The sequence below is a fragment of the Gorilla gorilla genome, chromosome 5 (assembly GCF_029281585.2).
Source record: "Gorilla gorilla gorilla isolate KB3781 chromosome 5, NHGRI_mGorGor1-v2.1_pri, whole genome shotgun sequence".
In the NCBI taxonomy this organism is placed as follows: Eukaryota; Metazoa; Chordata; class Mammalia; order Primates; family Hominidae; genus Gorilla; species Gorilla gorilla.
The window spans coordinates 146,601,483-146,618,326 of NC_073229.2; the positions used below are offsets into that span (position 1 = coordinate 146,601,483).

At 34.4% G+C, this 16,844-nt stretch overlaps 1 protein-coding gene across 2 annotated transcripts in view; it reads left to right on the plus strand.

Annotated features, from left to right (window-relative positions):
• Positions 1-16,844, plus strand: part of HSF2 (heat shock transcription factor 2) — a 33,496-nt gene that overhangs the window by 11,365 nt on the left and 5,287 nt on the right. For both annotated transcript variants that reach the window (XM_004044612.4, XM_004044613.5), the window contains exons 2-10: positions 1,539-1,647; positions 1,803-1,930; positions 2,701-2,825; positions 5,393-5,468; positions 8,341-8,402; positions 9,310-9,397; positions 11,308-11,456; positions 11,876-12,115; positions 12,743-12,848. In XM_004044612.4, coding sequence (XP_004044660.1) covers positions 1,539-1,647; positions 1,803-1,930; positions 2,701-2,825; positions 5,393-5,468; positions 8,341-8,402; positions 9,310-9,397; positions 11,308-11,456; positions 11,876-12,115; positions 12,743-12,848 — 1,083 coding nt within the window. The remainder of the gene's footprint in view (positions 1-1,538; positions 1,648-1,802; positions 1,931-2,700; positions 2,826-5,392; positions 5,469-8,340; positions 8,403-9,309; positions 9,398-11,307; positions 11,457-11,875; positions 12,116-12,742; positions 12,849-16,844) is intronic.

A 16,844-nucleotide genomic window follows, 5' to 3' on the forward strand; every position in this document is an offset into this window, starting at 1 on the left:
TTGTGAAAAATGCTACTGTGAACGTGGGGTACGAATATCTGTTCAAGTCGTTGCTTTTATGGTTTTTTGTTTTGTTTTGTTTTTTTGTTGTTTTTTTGGGTTTTTTTTTTTTTGAGTATATACCTAGGAATGGAATTGCTGGATTATATGTTCTTTGTTTAATTTTTAAAGGAACTATCATAGTGTTTTCCACAGCAACCACACTATTTTAACATTCCCACCAATAATGCACCAATATTCCAATTTCTCCACATCCTTGCCAACGCTTGTTTTATGCGTTTTTTGATAATAGCCATTCTAATGGGTGTGAAGTGGTATATTGTTTTAGTTTCGATTTTCATTTCCCTAATGATTTGTGTTACTGACCATCTTTTTATTTGCTTATTGGCAGTTTGTATATCTTCTTTGAAGAAATATCTACTCACTTCCTTGCTCGTTTTTTATCGGGTTGTTTGGGGTTTTTTTGTCTTTTGTTCTTTTTGAATTTTAAGAGTTCTATCTATGTTCTGGATATTAACTCCTTATGAGATATATGATTTGCACTTTCTTCTTTCCATTCTGAGGGTTGCCTTTTCAGTCTGTTGGTAGTCTTCTTTTCATAAAAGTTTTTAGATTTGATGTAGTTCCATTTGTCTATTTTTGCTTTTGTTGCCTGTACTTTTAGTGTTACATTTAATAAATCATTGCCAAGTCTAATGTCATGCTCTACTATTGTTAAAAGTTTCTTTAGCTCTTGTGTTTAGGTCTTTGATTGATTTGAAGTTAGTTTTTATATATGTTATCAGGTAAGGGTCTAACTTCATTTTTTTGTATGTAGATATCCAGTTTTCCCAGCACCATTTGTTGAAAAGACTGTCCTTTTTTTATTGAATGGTCTTGACACTGTTGTCAAAAATCCTTTGGCAGGGTTTATTTCTGGGCTGTCTATTTTATTTCATTGATCTATATGTTTGTCAGTATGCCAGTACCATGCTACTTTGATTACTTTATTTTTGTAGTGTTTCCAGGTGTTTGTTTTTTGTAGAGAAAAACACTAGTGACTTTTAATATTAATTTAGTAACCACGTATCTTACTGAATTCTTAAAGGGTTTTTAAATTGATTTTACAAAGATACAATTATGTCTACTATGTCTACTGCGAATAATTATAAAATGGTACTTCCTCTCAAAATCTTTTTTTTGGTCTTAATTGCACTAGTTTTAAAACAATGTTAATTATGCTGGCTACATAATTGTATTTCATTTTCTCATTGCTGGTTTAATGGAAGTTCTAATATTTCACCATAGAGTGTGATGTGGCATCTGGTTTGAGATATGTTCCTAAACTTTTGAGGTTGACATCAAAAAAGCTTAGTTGCAATTTGTTGCTTAATTGCAATTTGTTTCTTGTTCCTGTTGTCAAGAATAGAATGTTGGTCTGAAGGCAACCAGGAGGGACTGGACTACTCAAGACAGTTGTGGGATGTATAAATATATCACCATGTGTCATAGGAACTTAACTAATTTACTTTTTCTTTTTTTTTTTTCCCCCCTTGCAGAATGGCCAAAGTTTTCTGGTCTTGGATGAGCAACGATTTGCAAAAGAAATTCTTCCCAAATATTTCAAGCACAATAATATGGCAAGCTTTGTGAGGCAACTGAATATGTGTGAGTATGGACAGCAGTTTATTGGAGTACCATTATCAGCTACTGATGAAGCCATTTTTTTTCCCATTAGGGTGGTAAAGGAAAATTATTCCATACAAGCACCACCAAATTTTGACTCGTTTATTTTAGTCATTTGAATTTTGAATATTTTTCAGATGGTTTCCGTAAAGTAGTACATATCGACTCTGGAATTGTAAAGCAAGAAAGAGATGGTCCTGTAGAATTTCAGCATCCTTACTTCAAACAAGGACAGGATGACTTGTTGGAGAACATTAAAAGGAAGGTGAGCTATTGTGAACATGAGCTAATTAGGGTATTGACCTGGAGTGTGCTTGGCCAAGATTTTTATTTCAGCTGTTGAAAGTACAGAAATGCACAACTGTTCCTTGTTGGGATGAATTAGGATAATAAAGTTTTACTTGTTTCCCTGTATTTTTTTCCTAAGTTAGCTTAAAAAAAAAAAAAAGAAAAAAAAAATAAGTTCCTGCTAGAATATGAGCTCCCTGGAAGACTTTTTCTATAGTTTGTAATTGTACATCCAGTACCTACAATAAGTCTCTTCTAATAATATAAATATGCCCACATAGTAGGCATTCAGAAATACATTCAGTAATATATTTTTTAATGCATAATATCTTTTGGTAAAATAAGATATTTTACTAAATCTGTAAAAGGGGTGGACCATGAAAGAAAATGGCCTAGCATGAACCTCTTACTGCATAAATTTAATTAAATGTGGAATGTGGTAATAAAGAGGCTTGGGGGAAATTGCAAGGAGCTTGGCATAAGGGGAGAATAAAAGACTCTAAGGTATTCCTGCTTGCGGAAACTTTTTCACATTAAAAAAAAATTTTTTTTTTAAGTAGATTATTCCTTGCGTTCTCTCCCATTGAGCTCTGAAGTTTATTCTCTCCCTAGCATTTCATTCCGGGCTTTTGGAACCCGATCTCACTTCCTGAACAGGCTACGAAAACCTCTTCTAATAGGGAAGCTTTGAATTACAATCATGGGTGTTTACTGTTTCTTTGATTTTCCAAATTTACTTTTTCAAAGGTTTCATCTTCAAAACCAGAAGAAAATAAAATTCGTCAGGAAGATTTAACAAAAATTATAAGTAGTGCTCAGAAGGTTCAGATAAAACAGGAAACTATTGAGTCCAGGCTTTCTGAATTAAAAAGGTAAAGTGTTATTTCCAAATATAATTTTAATCTGGGAATTGGGTATGTGTCTATGTGTGTTGAGTTTGGAGGTTGTCTGATGTTTTATTGTAAGTACTCAGATCACTTTGCTGAAGCCAAGATCAAAGGTCATTTTTCTGCAAGTATTGGTTCCCTTTACTTTGATTTGTGGCCACTGACTTTACTCTAATATTGTTTTAATTATGATAGTCAGAAGAAGATATAAACCTAAGCGTATCAAAACAGTTTGATGTATAAGTCTTAGCAATAAACAGTAGGTCTTTAAGATGATGTAGGAAATATGATTCTATTTAGGTTAGCTCATATGGTGCTCATAGACAATGAGGGCATACGACATAAAAACCCTGTATGTTACCCATCCTTTGTTTAATGGCTGTCTCTTAAGATTTCTTTGTGCGGGCTCTTAGGAAAAAGTAGGACACAAAAAAATCGGAAAACAATGATGCAGGAGAGTTGCCCTGCTTGATACTTATTTCGTATAGACTTGGAAAAGTGTTATTCAGAGCTTTTATCTACAGAAAGATGCTTCATTTTATTTTACTACATTTCTTGGTACCATTATTCTAACTTGCCATACTAATAACTTGTGTATAGAGTAGATGGTGTATTACTCTTCTTAGTAAGTAGCTGGAATTTTTCTGTATCCTAATAGGTGCCAAGGGCTTAAGAGTGGTTAGTTTACATATTCTCTCTTCCATATCAGATGTGGGACGTTACTTTAGTTAATCATAACTCAAATATCTTCATTAAAAGAGGAACCTATAACTTTGATTTCTTTTTTAAATAAGCTTTAGGCTTTCTCTTCTTGTGTATTTAACAACTTGTTTACTGTATGTATCTTGTGTATACTAGCTGCTCTTTGACCCAGTTCCTTGGGACCACAGTTTCAGCCTTTAAAGAAAGTGATCCCCAAATCATTTTTTGTACCTTAGAGGGAACTTTCTTCTCCTTATCTTTTTGTTTGTTTGTTTTTGTTTTGAGACAGTCTCACTCTGTTACCCAGTCTGGAGTGCAGTGACTTGATCTTACCTCACTGCAATCTCCACCTCCCGGTTCAAGTGATTCTTGTGCCTCAGCCTCCCTAGTAGCTGGGATTACAGGCATGTGCCAGCTAATTTTTGTATTTTTAGTAGAGATGGGGTTTCACTGTGTTGGCCAGGCTGTTCTCAAACTGGTGACCTCAAGTGATCCGCCCACATCGGCCTTTCAAAGTGCTAGAATTACAGGCACGAGCCACTGCACCCAGCCCTACTTATCTTTATTTAGTAAGCAGATAACAACATTTTTTAATTTGAATCAGAAAAATACAGTAGTTATTCAGTAAATATTAAAATCTCCTTTGGTATACCCTTATATGTAAATCTCCAGTTCCTTTTATATTAGTTTGGATTAAATAAGATGACTTGTGGAGAATAACAAAAGATGGAAAATTAAAGCATTTAATAGGTATTCAGCATTATCTGTGCTGCTAACATTTAACAACATAATGCAGTTTCAATTAAAAAAGGTGAACGAAGAAGAAGCTATTCATATTTGGCAAGTTATTAGTTTATTATTGGATATGCTTTTTCAGAATAACATTTTAGTGGTTTACATATGCTGTTGTTTGAGATAGATCTTAAGATAGTTTTAGAATCTGACAGACTTTAGTTTGATTTCAACACTTACCAAATTATTTGTATGATCTTGAGCAGTTCCCCTCAATTCTCTGTACCTCAGTGTCCTCATCTATAAAATAGAGATGATGACTTATTTCTTGGTGGTTTTTAGAGAAGTTTTAAATAAGTAATACACATAAAATGTCTAGCATAGTGCTTAGAGTATAGTAAGTACTGGGTATGTATCACTACCCTTTATTTCCTAAGGTGATTAGGAAGGCCTGAATTCACTTGGTAACCACAGTCGAAAGATTAGCTTATTTTTTTTAAGCAAAAAATAATGAGCCAGATTGTCAAAAGTAGTAAATTGCCAACTACTATATTGATGTAGGCATATGTCTTAAGTTTCTGTGTATCTATTGTCATGAGTAGCAGATAATACACTTAGGAGGGAATGATGCTGGTGCTGGGTGCAGTGGCTCATGCCTGTAATCGCAGCACTTTGGGAGGCTGAGGTGGGTGGATCACCTGAGGTCAGGAGTTTGAGATCAGCTCTGGCCAACATGGCAAAACCCCGTTTCTACTAAAAATACAAAAAAAATTAGCTGGTTGTGGTGGCACATGCCTGTAATCCCAGCTACTTAGGAAGCTGAGGCACGAGAATTGCTTGAACCCTGGAGGCGAAGGTTGCAATGAGCCGAGATCATACCACTGCACTTCAGCCTGGGCGACAGAGTAAAGCTACACTTTTTTTTAAAAAAAAGGAATGATTCAGGAGTTGTGTCAAGGTAGTTGTCACTCCTATGTAATTGAACCAAAGTTTTCTTGGTCTCATAAATACATATAGTAAAAACAAGTGTAGTTAAGTTGTCTGGTATTCTTAATTAAAGATACTATGGTCTGGTTTTTTGATTGATTTTTTTTGTTTTGTTGCTTAATAAATTATAGTGAGAATGAGTCCCTTTGGAAGGAGGTGTCAGAATTACGAGCAAAGCATGCACAACAGCAACAAGTTATTCGAAAGGTAAGAAGCTCTTTTCCCCAGGACCATAATTTGCATTTGTTTAATGAGTACTGTTTGTGACCCAAAAAGGTCTTTATTGAGTGTCTGTGATTGATCTTAGTTTCTTACATATTGGATGCACAGATAGAAGTAAAAAATGAAATGAAATTAAGCCAAGTGTTACACATTTTTAATAAAAAAATTCTCACTAGCTAAAGATGGTTATTCCATACTCGCAGATAATGTCTCAGTAGCTTTTAGTAAATGATCTTTTGCCTAATATAACAATTTTGAAATACTTTATTTTTATGAGCATAATTAATACACTACCAATTTCTTTTAAAATTAGAAAACATAGCCTTACTGGTTTTTTTTGTTGGTTTTTATTATAAAAGGCATAGTTAAGGTCTCAGAAGATAAATGACAAATATTTTCAAATCAGTTGACCAAATTATGAGTTCAGAAAATGATTTCTCAATGTATGCTGTTATTAGTCTGTGCAGAAAAGCAGTTAACATAGTGTTGTAAAATGAATTTTAGATTTTAGTATCTGAGCTGAAAATTTAATAGAGGAGTTGGAATCCCTCTGTTTCATTGTGTCCTTGTGATTTAATCTTTGCATATCAGCTTTCATTTGCTAATAAGAGATGAAACATAGTAATTAAGGCAGCTATTTTTTGCTCATGAGTAAACTAGACTCTGAGTTTAAGCAACAGGTTTTTTGAGGGGGAGCTTCTGATTGCTCCTGCTTAGAAGGCCCTTGAACTAAAAATAGGGTTGTGACTGACAGGATCAGGGTCTAATGGAGAAGGCTTTAAAGCAGAGATGAGTAGCAGTTGCAGCCTGTAGCCTATAGTCAGCATAGATTTACTGTGTGTGTTTTTTTTTTTAAAGTATGCAAGTGAAGATTGAATGTAGTAGAATTCAGTTCTAAGTGTTTAGTCCAAGTACATGTATTTTTAAAACTTTCATAGGCAACTCTAATGTGCAGCCTGGTTAAGAATAGTTGACTTAAAACAATAGATGTACCTTAACCTGTACTTTATGGAAACAGTCTGTTAATACTTTTCAGAAACAGTGTTTTGGTAATATATTAGCTTACAACACTCTATAATGTGTAGATTTTTTTTTTCCTGAAAGCAAGAATAGTTGATAAAATAGCTATGTGACATTTCAGTTTTTCATGAATGCTAACATTCTGTCTGCTAAAATTTGAGTTTGAATCTCTGTGCTTTGGTGAGTGGTGTTTATATAATGCATGACGACAACCAATAATTTTTACTCTGCTCCTGGAATTTACTCTCAGCCATGGATTAATTGAGAATAATATGTGTGATGGTCCAGTTATAGGACTTAACAGGTACAGAAGTTACATGCTGTAAGTGTTAGATGCCTTATCTTCTTCAGATAAAAATCCCTGTGTAATGTGATCCAGAAGTGTCAACAGAGAACTGAGATGTAGAATAAATTTAATTTAGCCAGTGACTGATGTTCTTATAAATTCAACCTGAAGTTTTTAGAATATTCCCATAACATTTATTAATTAAAAAAACTGAAGTCGAATTGTATCATAGATATCTTTAAGCTTACATATTGTCTTTTCACTAGCTGTTAACATTTTCTCTTGAATAAGCAATTTGGTGGCTACCCTCCTTTTCATAGACTCTAATACTATGAAACTCTTCAGTTAAAATGTCTATATTTTTGTCCATTGAAAAATTGATATTGATTATAAGGCAGACCATTTAGTAGCCTTTTTTGTAAGGAAATGCTCACTGTTAGAACCTGTACAATAGATATTTTTAATTGATAATACTCTATTTAATCATGTAACTTCACAAAGCTTATAAGCACACTTTCTGCACAGAGTCTAAATAGTGCTCCAATCAATTTTGGCTTTTATTCATAGCTTCTCAGTGATATACTACTTTTTATAGTTTACCATATGATCCTCACCTTTTATAGCACGTTTAGGAAGTTGGCAATGTAATTTCAAGACATACTCTAAGCCAGTAGTTCTTATACTCACATCAGTATCCAGTCTACACTAAAGGGTTTTCTAAACATACTGGATCCCATGATCCGAATTTCAGATTCAGCAATTCTGTAGTAGGATTGAGAATTTAACATATCCAAAGTTCCTAAGCTAGTGTTCCTGGTATTATGGGCCACACTTTAAGAAACACTACTATAAGATATGAAAGCTTGTTTGTGTGTCTTCACAATTTTCTCTCTAAATTTAATTAAATATTAAAGATTAGCTTCCCTTGTCAGTAGGAAGTTTTGACAGATAGGTCTCAACATTAATCTTTATAGAATCAGGCAATAAACTTTTATCTTTTTCTTTTTTTTCTTTGGTTGCAAGCAGAGTTTGTTTGTTTAGAAATGGAGCATCACGATGTTGCCCAGGCTGGTCTCCGACTCCTGGGCTGAAGCAATCCTCCTACCTAGGCTTCCCAAAGTGTTGGGATTACAGGCATGAGCCACCACGCCTGGCCCATCACCTTTTTCTAACTCGAAAATTTCATGATTATTCTGAAGGAACTGACAGTTTATTTTGCCTCTGTTACCTGGTATAAGAAAAATGTTGCCTATCAAACACCAGTTTTCTCTTTTGCACCGTAATGTAATCTTCAAAGTACTTGAAGCAAAAAAGTTGGGATCTATAGCCAGGCAAGTTTGGTACTTATCACCAAAACAAATAAACTGCCTGGAAGCTGGTGTGTTTCTTTAGACAGTGGTTCTAAGGTGCGTCTGGATTTCAAGCGCTAATATGTGAGAAATTATGAGACTTAGAGGACAAATTATTATATGAATTTGTTTTATAAGACTTGGTAATAGAGACAAAAGAATTAACAGTATAATGAAATAATTTTTGTTTATATTTTTTCAGATTGTCCAGTTTATTGTTACATTGGTTCAAAATAACCAACTTGTGAGTTTAAAACGTAAAAGGTAAGTTTTTATGATAAAGTATTATGTCCTGTATATAGGCAGTCAGACTTTTTAGTGTTTAACCATGAGTAGCCTACACTTGCTGAGTATGTGCTTGTTGTCCAAAAAGAACAATTCTCCTTTGTTAAATTATACTCTTAAAATCTCTAGAGTAGTATTATTTTTTAGTTTTATCATTCTGCTGATGTTTGTGAGAGATAAGGATAGCCTAAGTGGTCACTTTATAGACATACATACAGTTAATACAAAATATTCACTTTTCATTCACATTATTAAAGTAGCATTAGAAGGCCTGAGTGAGGGAAATTTTTAAAAAGAGGCCATATGTTAAAAAAAAAAATGAAAATTTGTTTTACTTGGCCTCTCTTAGTTTAAGCCACTCATAGTCGTTTTAAATCTGTATCTCAGCCATGGGTTGTGATACCTGTAAATGTCAGTAGCTACTATCATCACAGCTAAAACATTAGAAGAATAATGGACAAAAGGAATAGTTGGAAGGAAAAAATGATCTGTAACACTAAGATTTGGGAAAAACTTGATTATGATCAGAGCTTTATGGCCTTAACTACTTCCACTAATTAGTTCTTATGATATTATCTATTTTTTTCTATATAAATACAGTTCATAGAGTTGTGTGGTTCGGTAAGCAATGAAGTATAACTGGAGAGAATAGCTTATTATAACAAAAAGAGTGTAGAAAAGTGGAGAACTGAAAGTCCTAGATATTCTCATCCAGCAGTTTCTGTTCTTAAGATGTAATCATTTTTAAGTTTATTTATTGTTACTGAAATTTTTTATTCATTATTAAAGTGAGTGTGCATGTGTGTGTGTTTGGGTAAGTTAATAGAGGGAGTTTAAATTCATTGTATATTTGCTTCACTGAACTGCATATTCTTCTGGTTTTCAGGCCTCTACTTCTAAACACTAATGGAGCCCAAAAGAAGAACCTGTTTCAGCACATAGTCAAAGAACCAACTGATAATCATCATCATAAAGTAATTTTTTAGTTAGGGTCTATTTTATATTTATTGTCTCAGACTAAATTTTATTATGGCAGTGTTTCATGCATTCAAAGAAGTGTGAATAACAATTCAAGTGTTCATCCCACAGCTTTGTTAAATTGTGACATTTTTTATTATTTGCTTTAGATTATTGTAAGAAATAAATCATCACAAATCTAGTTGTTCCAGTTGCCTGTTTCCAAGTTTTTCTCTCTCCCCCTCCTTGTCTCCCCTCTTTACTCTTCCTCGCTTACCCTACAGGTAATCACTATCTTGAATTAGTATCTATCATTCTCATGGCCATTTTGTATACGTGAATCCAGGAGCAGTACTTGGTATTATTTTGCATATATCTAAACTTCATATAAATAATATCATTTTGTGCATATCATTTTATAGTGTGGCTTTTTTTTAACTTGATGTTGCTTTTGAGATTTATTAAACATAGCGATTTAGTTTATTCATTTCTTTTTTTTTTTTTTTTTTTTGAGATGAGGTTTCACTCTGTCACCCAGCCTGGAGTGCAGTGGTATGATCTTGGCTCACTGCAGCCTCCACCTCCTGGGCCCAAGCAATTCTCCTGCCTCAGTCTCCTGAGTAGCTGGGACTACAGGTGTGTGCCACCACACTTGGATAATTTTTGTATTTTTTGTAGTGATGGATTTTCATCATGTCACCTTTGCTGGTCTCGAACTCCCAGACTCAGGCCATCTGCCTGCCTCAGCCTCCCAAAGTTTTGGGATTGCAGGCATGAGCCATTGCACCTGGCTTACTCATTTCAATATTATATAATAATTGAATATTTTGAAAATGTAATTATAATAATTTAATGTGATTATATATTCTTACATTGGTTATTTTATTTTCAACTTTTTTTTATTAATGTGCACCAACTAGACTGCTTTTTACTCCAGCAATTTAAATTTTTACCTTCATTTTGTCACAGGCTTTCTGGATAATTTGTTAGATTTCTATCCAGTGGCAAATTAGTCCAGTCCAAAGTCCAGATCTTTTTTATTATCTTTTTGTTACTACTTTCAAACTTCAGAATTCAAAATAGTTCTTTAGATTTATTATTAAAGTAATAAGATTTTTGTTCTTGGACAATCAAACTTAACCTCACATCTGATATCTTTTCCCTCTACTGTTAGAAAATAATCAAGCATACCTATTTTGTTTTTAGGATTGAAGGCTCATGTAAGTGGATGAAGATTTTTACATTTTTAACTGGGTTTATATATTTTAAAGTACTTCACATCCTTTGCCTCTTTATTATCTAGTATTGGAATTTATAGTTTTTTGCATTTTAATAATGACTTTAGTTTGCTTTACAGGATTGAACTTAGTTTGATTATACAGCTGTAGCCTGAATATATCTGTAGCTTAAGTTTAAAAAAAAATCATTGCTAAAAAGCCAAGCTAACATGTAACTGAGAGAGGTGAAGTGCGTTTTTTTCTCTTAGTGAAGGTATTTAATGAATAAGAATAAAACACATTTCAAAACAGAGCATCTTGAGCTGAAACAATATCCCTATCAGCACGGTGGCTGTCTGGTTGTGCTTGAAATTTCTAGTTAAGTCCTAAGACTTTTCTCTTTAGGCATAAAAAATACTTTAAAATTTGAAGATCTTTCCATAGAAACATTTTCAGGGGTGTCATCTTCAGGGTCCCTTACAGTAAAAGAAGTAGTAAAATGTAGAATGCAGTTAATATACCTCATACCTCTGTGAATTGGTGCTGCTAGTACCAATTAGTATGTAAGTTCCATAAGAGCAGAGAACATACCTGTTTTGCATACCGCAAGATTCAGTAAATAGTAGTTGCCCAGTTATTTTGTAGATGATATCTTGTTTGGTAGTCAATGATTTTGATTTTTAGATATATTTTTCTCTCTGAATTTTTAGGTTCCACACAGTAGGACTGAAGGTTTAAAGCCAAGGGAGAGGATTTCAGATGACATCATTATTTATGATGTTACTGATGATAATGCAGATGAAGAAAATATCCCAGTTATTCCAGAAACTAATGAGGATGTTATATCTGATCCCTCCAAGTAAGGAGTTTGTGAGATAAAATGTATGAAAATATTGATTACTTTTCTTATTACAGAGCAAAATTCAAAACTACTTTGTTCTTTGAAAAACTAATAATCTTTCTCACATTTGGATTATTAAACTTGATAATTAAGCTAAATTATTCAACCAGATAAAACCTCACCTCCTCTTCCTCTCAAAGGAGGTATACTGAAACTAATTGATTTTTAATTTTTATTTTGGAGTTAAGCACTTCTCATTCAATCTTTGTGGTCTTCTATAGTATGAAGTACCAATATTGTGATTAAGCTGCTCGATCAAGAAATTTAAGCCTTTCAGTATGTGGTATGGGGAGAGAGTTTCCATTTAGAATGAATGGATTGTATGAACTTAATAAATTTGAAAATGTAATACGTTCCTTCTTTTATTGCTGATTTAGCTGTAGCCAGTACCCTGATATTGTCATCGTTGAAGATGACAATGAAGATGAGTATGCACCTGTCATTCAGAGTGGAGAGCAGAATGAACCAGCCAGAGAATCCCTAAGTTCAGGTAGTGATGGCAGCAGCCCTCTCATGTCTAGTGCTGTCCAGCTAAATGGCTCATCCAGTCTGACCTCAGAAGATCCAGTGACCATGATGGATTCCATTTTGAATGATAACATCAATCTTTTGGGAAAGTGAGTGCTCATCTAGATGTTGTCTAAAATTATTTGCTTTCTTTGTTCACTTCACATGTTCTATTTCTCTTCGAGTAATCTTCCTTTCAGATGATGAACCCACATAGTCCACCTTTCTCTGTTTCGGTCAGTGTTGAGTTCTGTAATGAATGGGATTTAATCATCCCAAGAATAGTCTTGGTATTTTCCTGGTAGTTTCTCAGATTCCTTTGATGATATACTTCCTTTGAGTGTACATACAGTGTTTGTGATTATATATATTTGTCTATCCAAACTACAGAATAATGTAATTTCTAGTAAGGTACTTATAACAAAGAAAACTTAATAATTAGTAATAATCAGTAATGAGATTAAACATTTTATATAGTATAGAGGAAAAAGGTAAATCAGACTGTTCTGCAGGGTGTGTTTTTCTGTAAATACTAAAATTTTCTGTAAAGGCTATGAATTTTCAGTTAACCAGATTTTCAAGAATTCCTACTCTAGAATAAGATCTCTTAAGATTAAGAACCGGTAAGGATGCAGCAGCTGCTAGAAATATCTTGCCTAGCCAAGTTGTAATGGTGATTTTTAAACATAAAAACAAGGATATCTAATATTTGATTAAAAAAATTTTTTTTTCCTTAGGGTTGAGCTGTTGGATTATCTTGACAGTATTGATTGCAGTTTAGAGGACTTCCAGGCCATGCTATCAGGAAGACAATTTAGCATAGACCCAGATCTCCTGGTTGATGTAGGTACTTTGGGTAATCTTTGCTATACTGGTAGTTTGTGTGTTTATGTATATTATTTAAAAACCAGTACATCATTTTGTTTTGTATTCTACAGGTTGTTTTTGCATTTCTTTTTTAAATTAATAATTTTGTTTATCAGAAAGAATGAAAAAATAGGTTTGGGACATTGAAGGAGTGTGATTACCACCTGCCTTGGAGTAGCAATTGAACTAATTTCCCTGTGAGAACATATCAGATCTTTTCATTAGTACTGTTAAGTTCATGTCTTGTCTGGACTTGTTGCTCTTTTTTGTTTTGCTCTAGAATGAATTGTCAGTAAATAGAAATTTGTGGAAATTAGTAATAGAGGTACATAGCTAGGAAATAGCATGGAGACACCTTTTAATACTTTGGGGATTAACATTTTTTACTCAAATATGTTTTAATGTATTTGCCTTATTTTTTACATTTTTATATTTTGAGTCACAAGTTTCCCCTGCTCCAGTCCCCACCACTATCCCTATGAAGTTGACTTCAATATTGACTGGACTGAGAATTCTTATCTACCGTTTCTGCCACTAACCACCTTTCTCACTCTATTCTCTCTTGTTCCTGCTATTCCTGCCTTCTTTATCTAAAGCTTCCTACATGGTCTGGTCGCGCTCAGATGAATCTTGTTCTGTCTCCTATTTCCATTTTCTGTTGTGAACAGTTTTCTCTCTTTATCCTGGAAAATTTTGTTGTCTTTTTTCTGTGTTTCTTGCCTTACATTGCAGCTTCTCTTACCCTTTTAAAAGCCTCTCAGGCTAAACAAGAATTAGTTCTTTCTGCTCTTCGATCTTATTTCAAGTTCATTAATTTACTGCATTACTCCTCTGCTTCTCACCAGTCCTTGTCAGTGGCCCAAGGACTTGTTCTTACTAAATCGTTAGCACCTCACAGAGGGGATTTTACTTTCTTTGAAGATTTCTTTTCCATTTTGACCTGTGTTTCTATCTTATGAATACATGTTAATTTGAATTTTGCATCCATGTTGATGACCTACTTCAACTTAGCGGTAACCTGACAGTGTTTTTTGATCCTGTCAGCCTTTCTCCCTTCTTTAGATCCAGAGACCTTTCAAATATTTTTCCTTTAGATCACCAAGAATGAAATAAAATTCTATAATTCTGGCCATGTTCAAATCCTTACAGTCTTCAGCTAGGTCATTTTAATTCAACTTTAAAACATTTGCCACATTTATTTGCCCTAGACCTTATCCAGTCAACAGCCCCTTATTCACAGAGGATAATTAACTATACTCTCATTCTCTCATAAGTAATGACTCTGTTTCCAATCTTGTATCCTTTCTTCTTAGAAGTAATTCCTTAAACCAATGTGTACCCCTATCCTTTGCCTCTGTATTTGTCTCCTCTATCCTTGATCTTTCCTGTCTGCCTTCAGTAGTTAGAGATCTGCTCCATCTTAAAAAACAACCATTTTGACATCTTGCTTTGTTCATTTACCATTCTGCTTCTCTAACTCCTTTACTACAAAACTTTAGAAACGAGCGGCTGCATTTACCTCTTTTTTACTCTATTTTGTCTGAAGCTTTGTATTGTGTTGCTTATTAACTCAAACTCTGCACTGCCTGTGTTGTCTTGGTTTTTTCCATTGTAAGTACGCTGTGTGTGATTTTTCTTTTCTTTTTGCTGTATTAGTCCATTGGGCTAGTGGAAAGTTTGTTTTGAATCAGACAAATTTGGGTTCTGTTATAGGCTCATGTTACTTACTAGCTATGTTACTAACCTTTGAAAAGTTATTCTCTCTCGCCTAGTTTCTCCATCTGTTAGATGTTGCTGATGTCTAACATGAAGGGCTGTTGGCAAGAATTAGAAATAATTAATACTATTATTAACATTATTGGGCATTCTGTACAATAGAACTTTTATTGTTGATTTTAGAGGTGCTGTACTTTTTTGTTCTCTCCCTGTCTCCCTAATCTTCTCTGTTTTATCTAAGAGCTTTTCTTTTTTCTACTATCTTCTACTTAAGGGCATCCCCTAATGCACCCAATCTTTCAGCCTCTTTTATTTTTTCTATCTCTCTTCTTTTTCCATTCTTCCTCTGTGAAGAGATTTTGGCTTGTAAGATTGCTTTCAAATGTGTATATCCAGCTCTTAACATTTTTCTAAAGTAAACTGGACTTGAATTCTAATTCCGTGACTTTGGGATCATCAGGTAACTCTTACCTCAGATTACTTGATTTAACAACAAACTTCTTTATTCTCTGTATTAGTTACATTTTACAGCTTTCTGATTTTCTGTAGTGGTATTACTTCTATTTACTTAGGAGGATAGTTATCACAGAATCACCTTGAATTCTCTTTCTCTCATCATTCACTAAATCCAGTTTTCTAAAATAGCATTCACAAGCCATCCCTATATTCTGTTTTCACTATTGCTTTTCTCATCCAAGACCCTCATTATTTTATCCTTGAATTATGCCGTATTGTCATAAATAAAAAGTCCACCTATGCTGCTTTGTTCTCTGAGATGACAAAAATGGTAAGAATGTGAATAAGTGTGCTGAAAAGTTTACAGCTTCTCTCTGAAGAGTTCAGTACCAGTACTGGTAACCCAGAGTGGGGTCACAGCAGGAGAGGCCTGGCCTTAGAATTCAACCAGCTGTGTCAGCTTATATATGATCTACTTTTTCTACCATTTGTCTCCTGGGAATACATGTAGGATATCCCTGAGTTAGTGGGTAGGGGTTGCTGGGCAAAGAGGAGAATAGAGGAGCTTACAGTGCTGGTCCTCCTCAGATGCCACTCTCTGTAGGTACAAAATTTGGGTTAGGCTTCTTAGGCAGTGATAAGCTAAACTGGCAGAGATTGATTATCATGAGTCACTATCTACTCTCAACGATCTGAGCTTTCTTCCTTTTCTGAGGTTAGTAGTTGGTAAGAAAGGAGAAGGAAATAAAAAGGCAAAGCCAGGGAATTTTATAGGACTACCATGAATATGGAACTTTAAAGAAAGGAATCAGTGTCTAGGGAGAATGGAGGAAGAATCTGCCTGTGGCTTTTTTGCACCTCATTCTATCCTGTGAACCAGTTGGTGTGTTCATTCTCATAAAAGGCTAACTCAGTGAGTGCATTTCATCATTCAGGCCATTCCCAAGGCTCTTATTGCTGACAGGATGTGGCCTCTACTTTTCGAACCTATGTATATAACTTATTCAACTTAGAACTTCTGTGTTATTTCTATTTCTGGAACATATCCTACCTTCTTTGTTGATGCTGCTAGTGTTATACCCGTGTGTTCTTCCCCTAGTCTTCTCCTTTCCAAGTTCTAACCTAATATTCTCCAGGTACTGATATATATCACATAGTTTTATCAGCCCTTTTATTTCATTATGTATGTTTCTGTGTGTGCTTTCCTCCCTTCCCATTGTCTTAACTCCTTAGTGCTTTTGAGCGCCACCATCTTCTGTTAAAATACTGGATTATATCTGAACATGTGTTGCTATTTGGTGTTGGTCTTACCTTGTCCTTTAGATTGTAAGCTCCTAGAGAGCAGGAATGATGTCTTTATGATGTCAGTTATTTGTTAAAGATACTCAGTAAATTTCTATGGAATGAATGACTTTAAAGCTTATGACTTATAGTTAACATCTGTGAACTGGCCGGACTGAGGAGTGCAGTAAGCAGTGATCTTAGCACTTAAAATTTTCCTTGCGAGGTGTGGTGAAAAGAACCAACAAGTAGATATGCCATCTGTCAGAGGGCTTCACTTGAGGCATAGTTTAGGAGCCACTGTCATAGAGCAGATTCTGTAAATTTTTTACCTAACCAGGTATTCAGTGAAGGCTCAGTGTCAGGGCAGAGGTCTCAACCCTGCACACCACTTAAGGCCAAAGACATTTAGAGAAAAAAAATAAAGGAAATGAAATTGAATGGTAAATAATGAAGAAGGGAGGAGGTGAAAACCACTGTTTGTCTCAATTGATTTACCCCAATGTTTTTTAGAGAAGT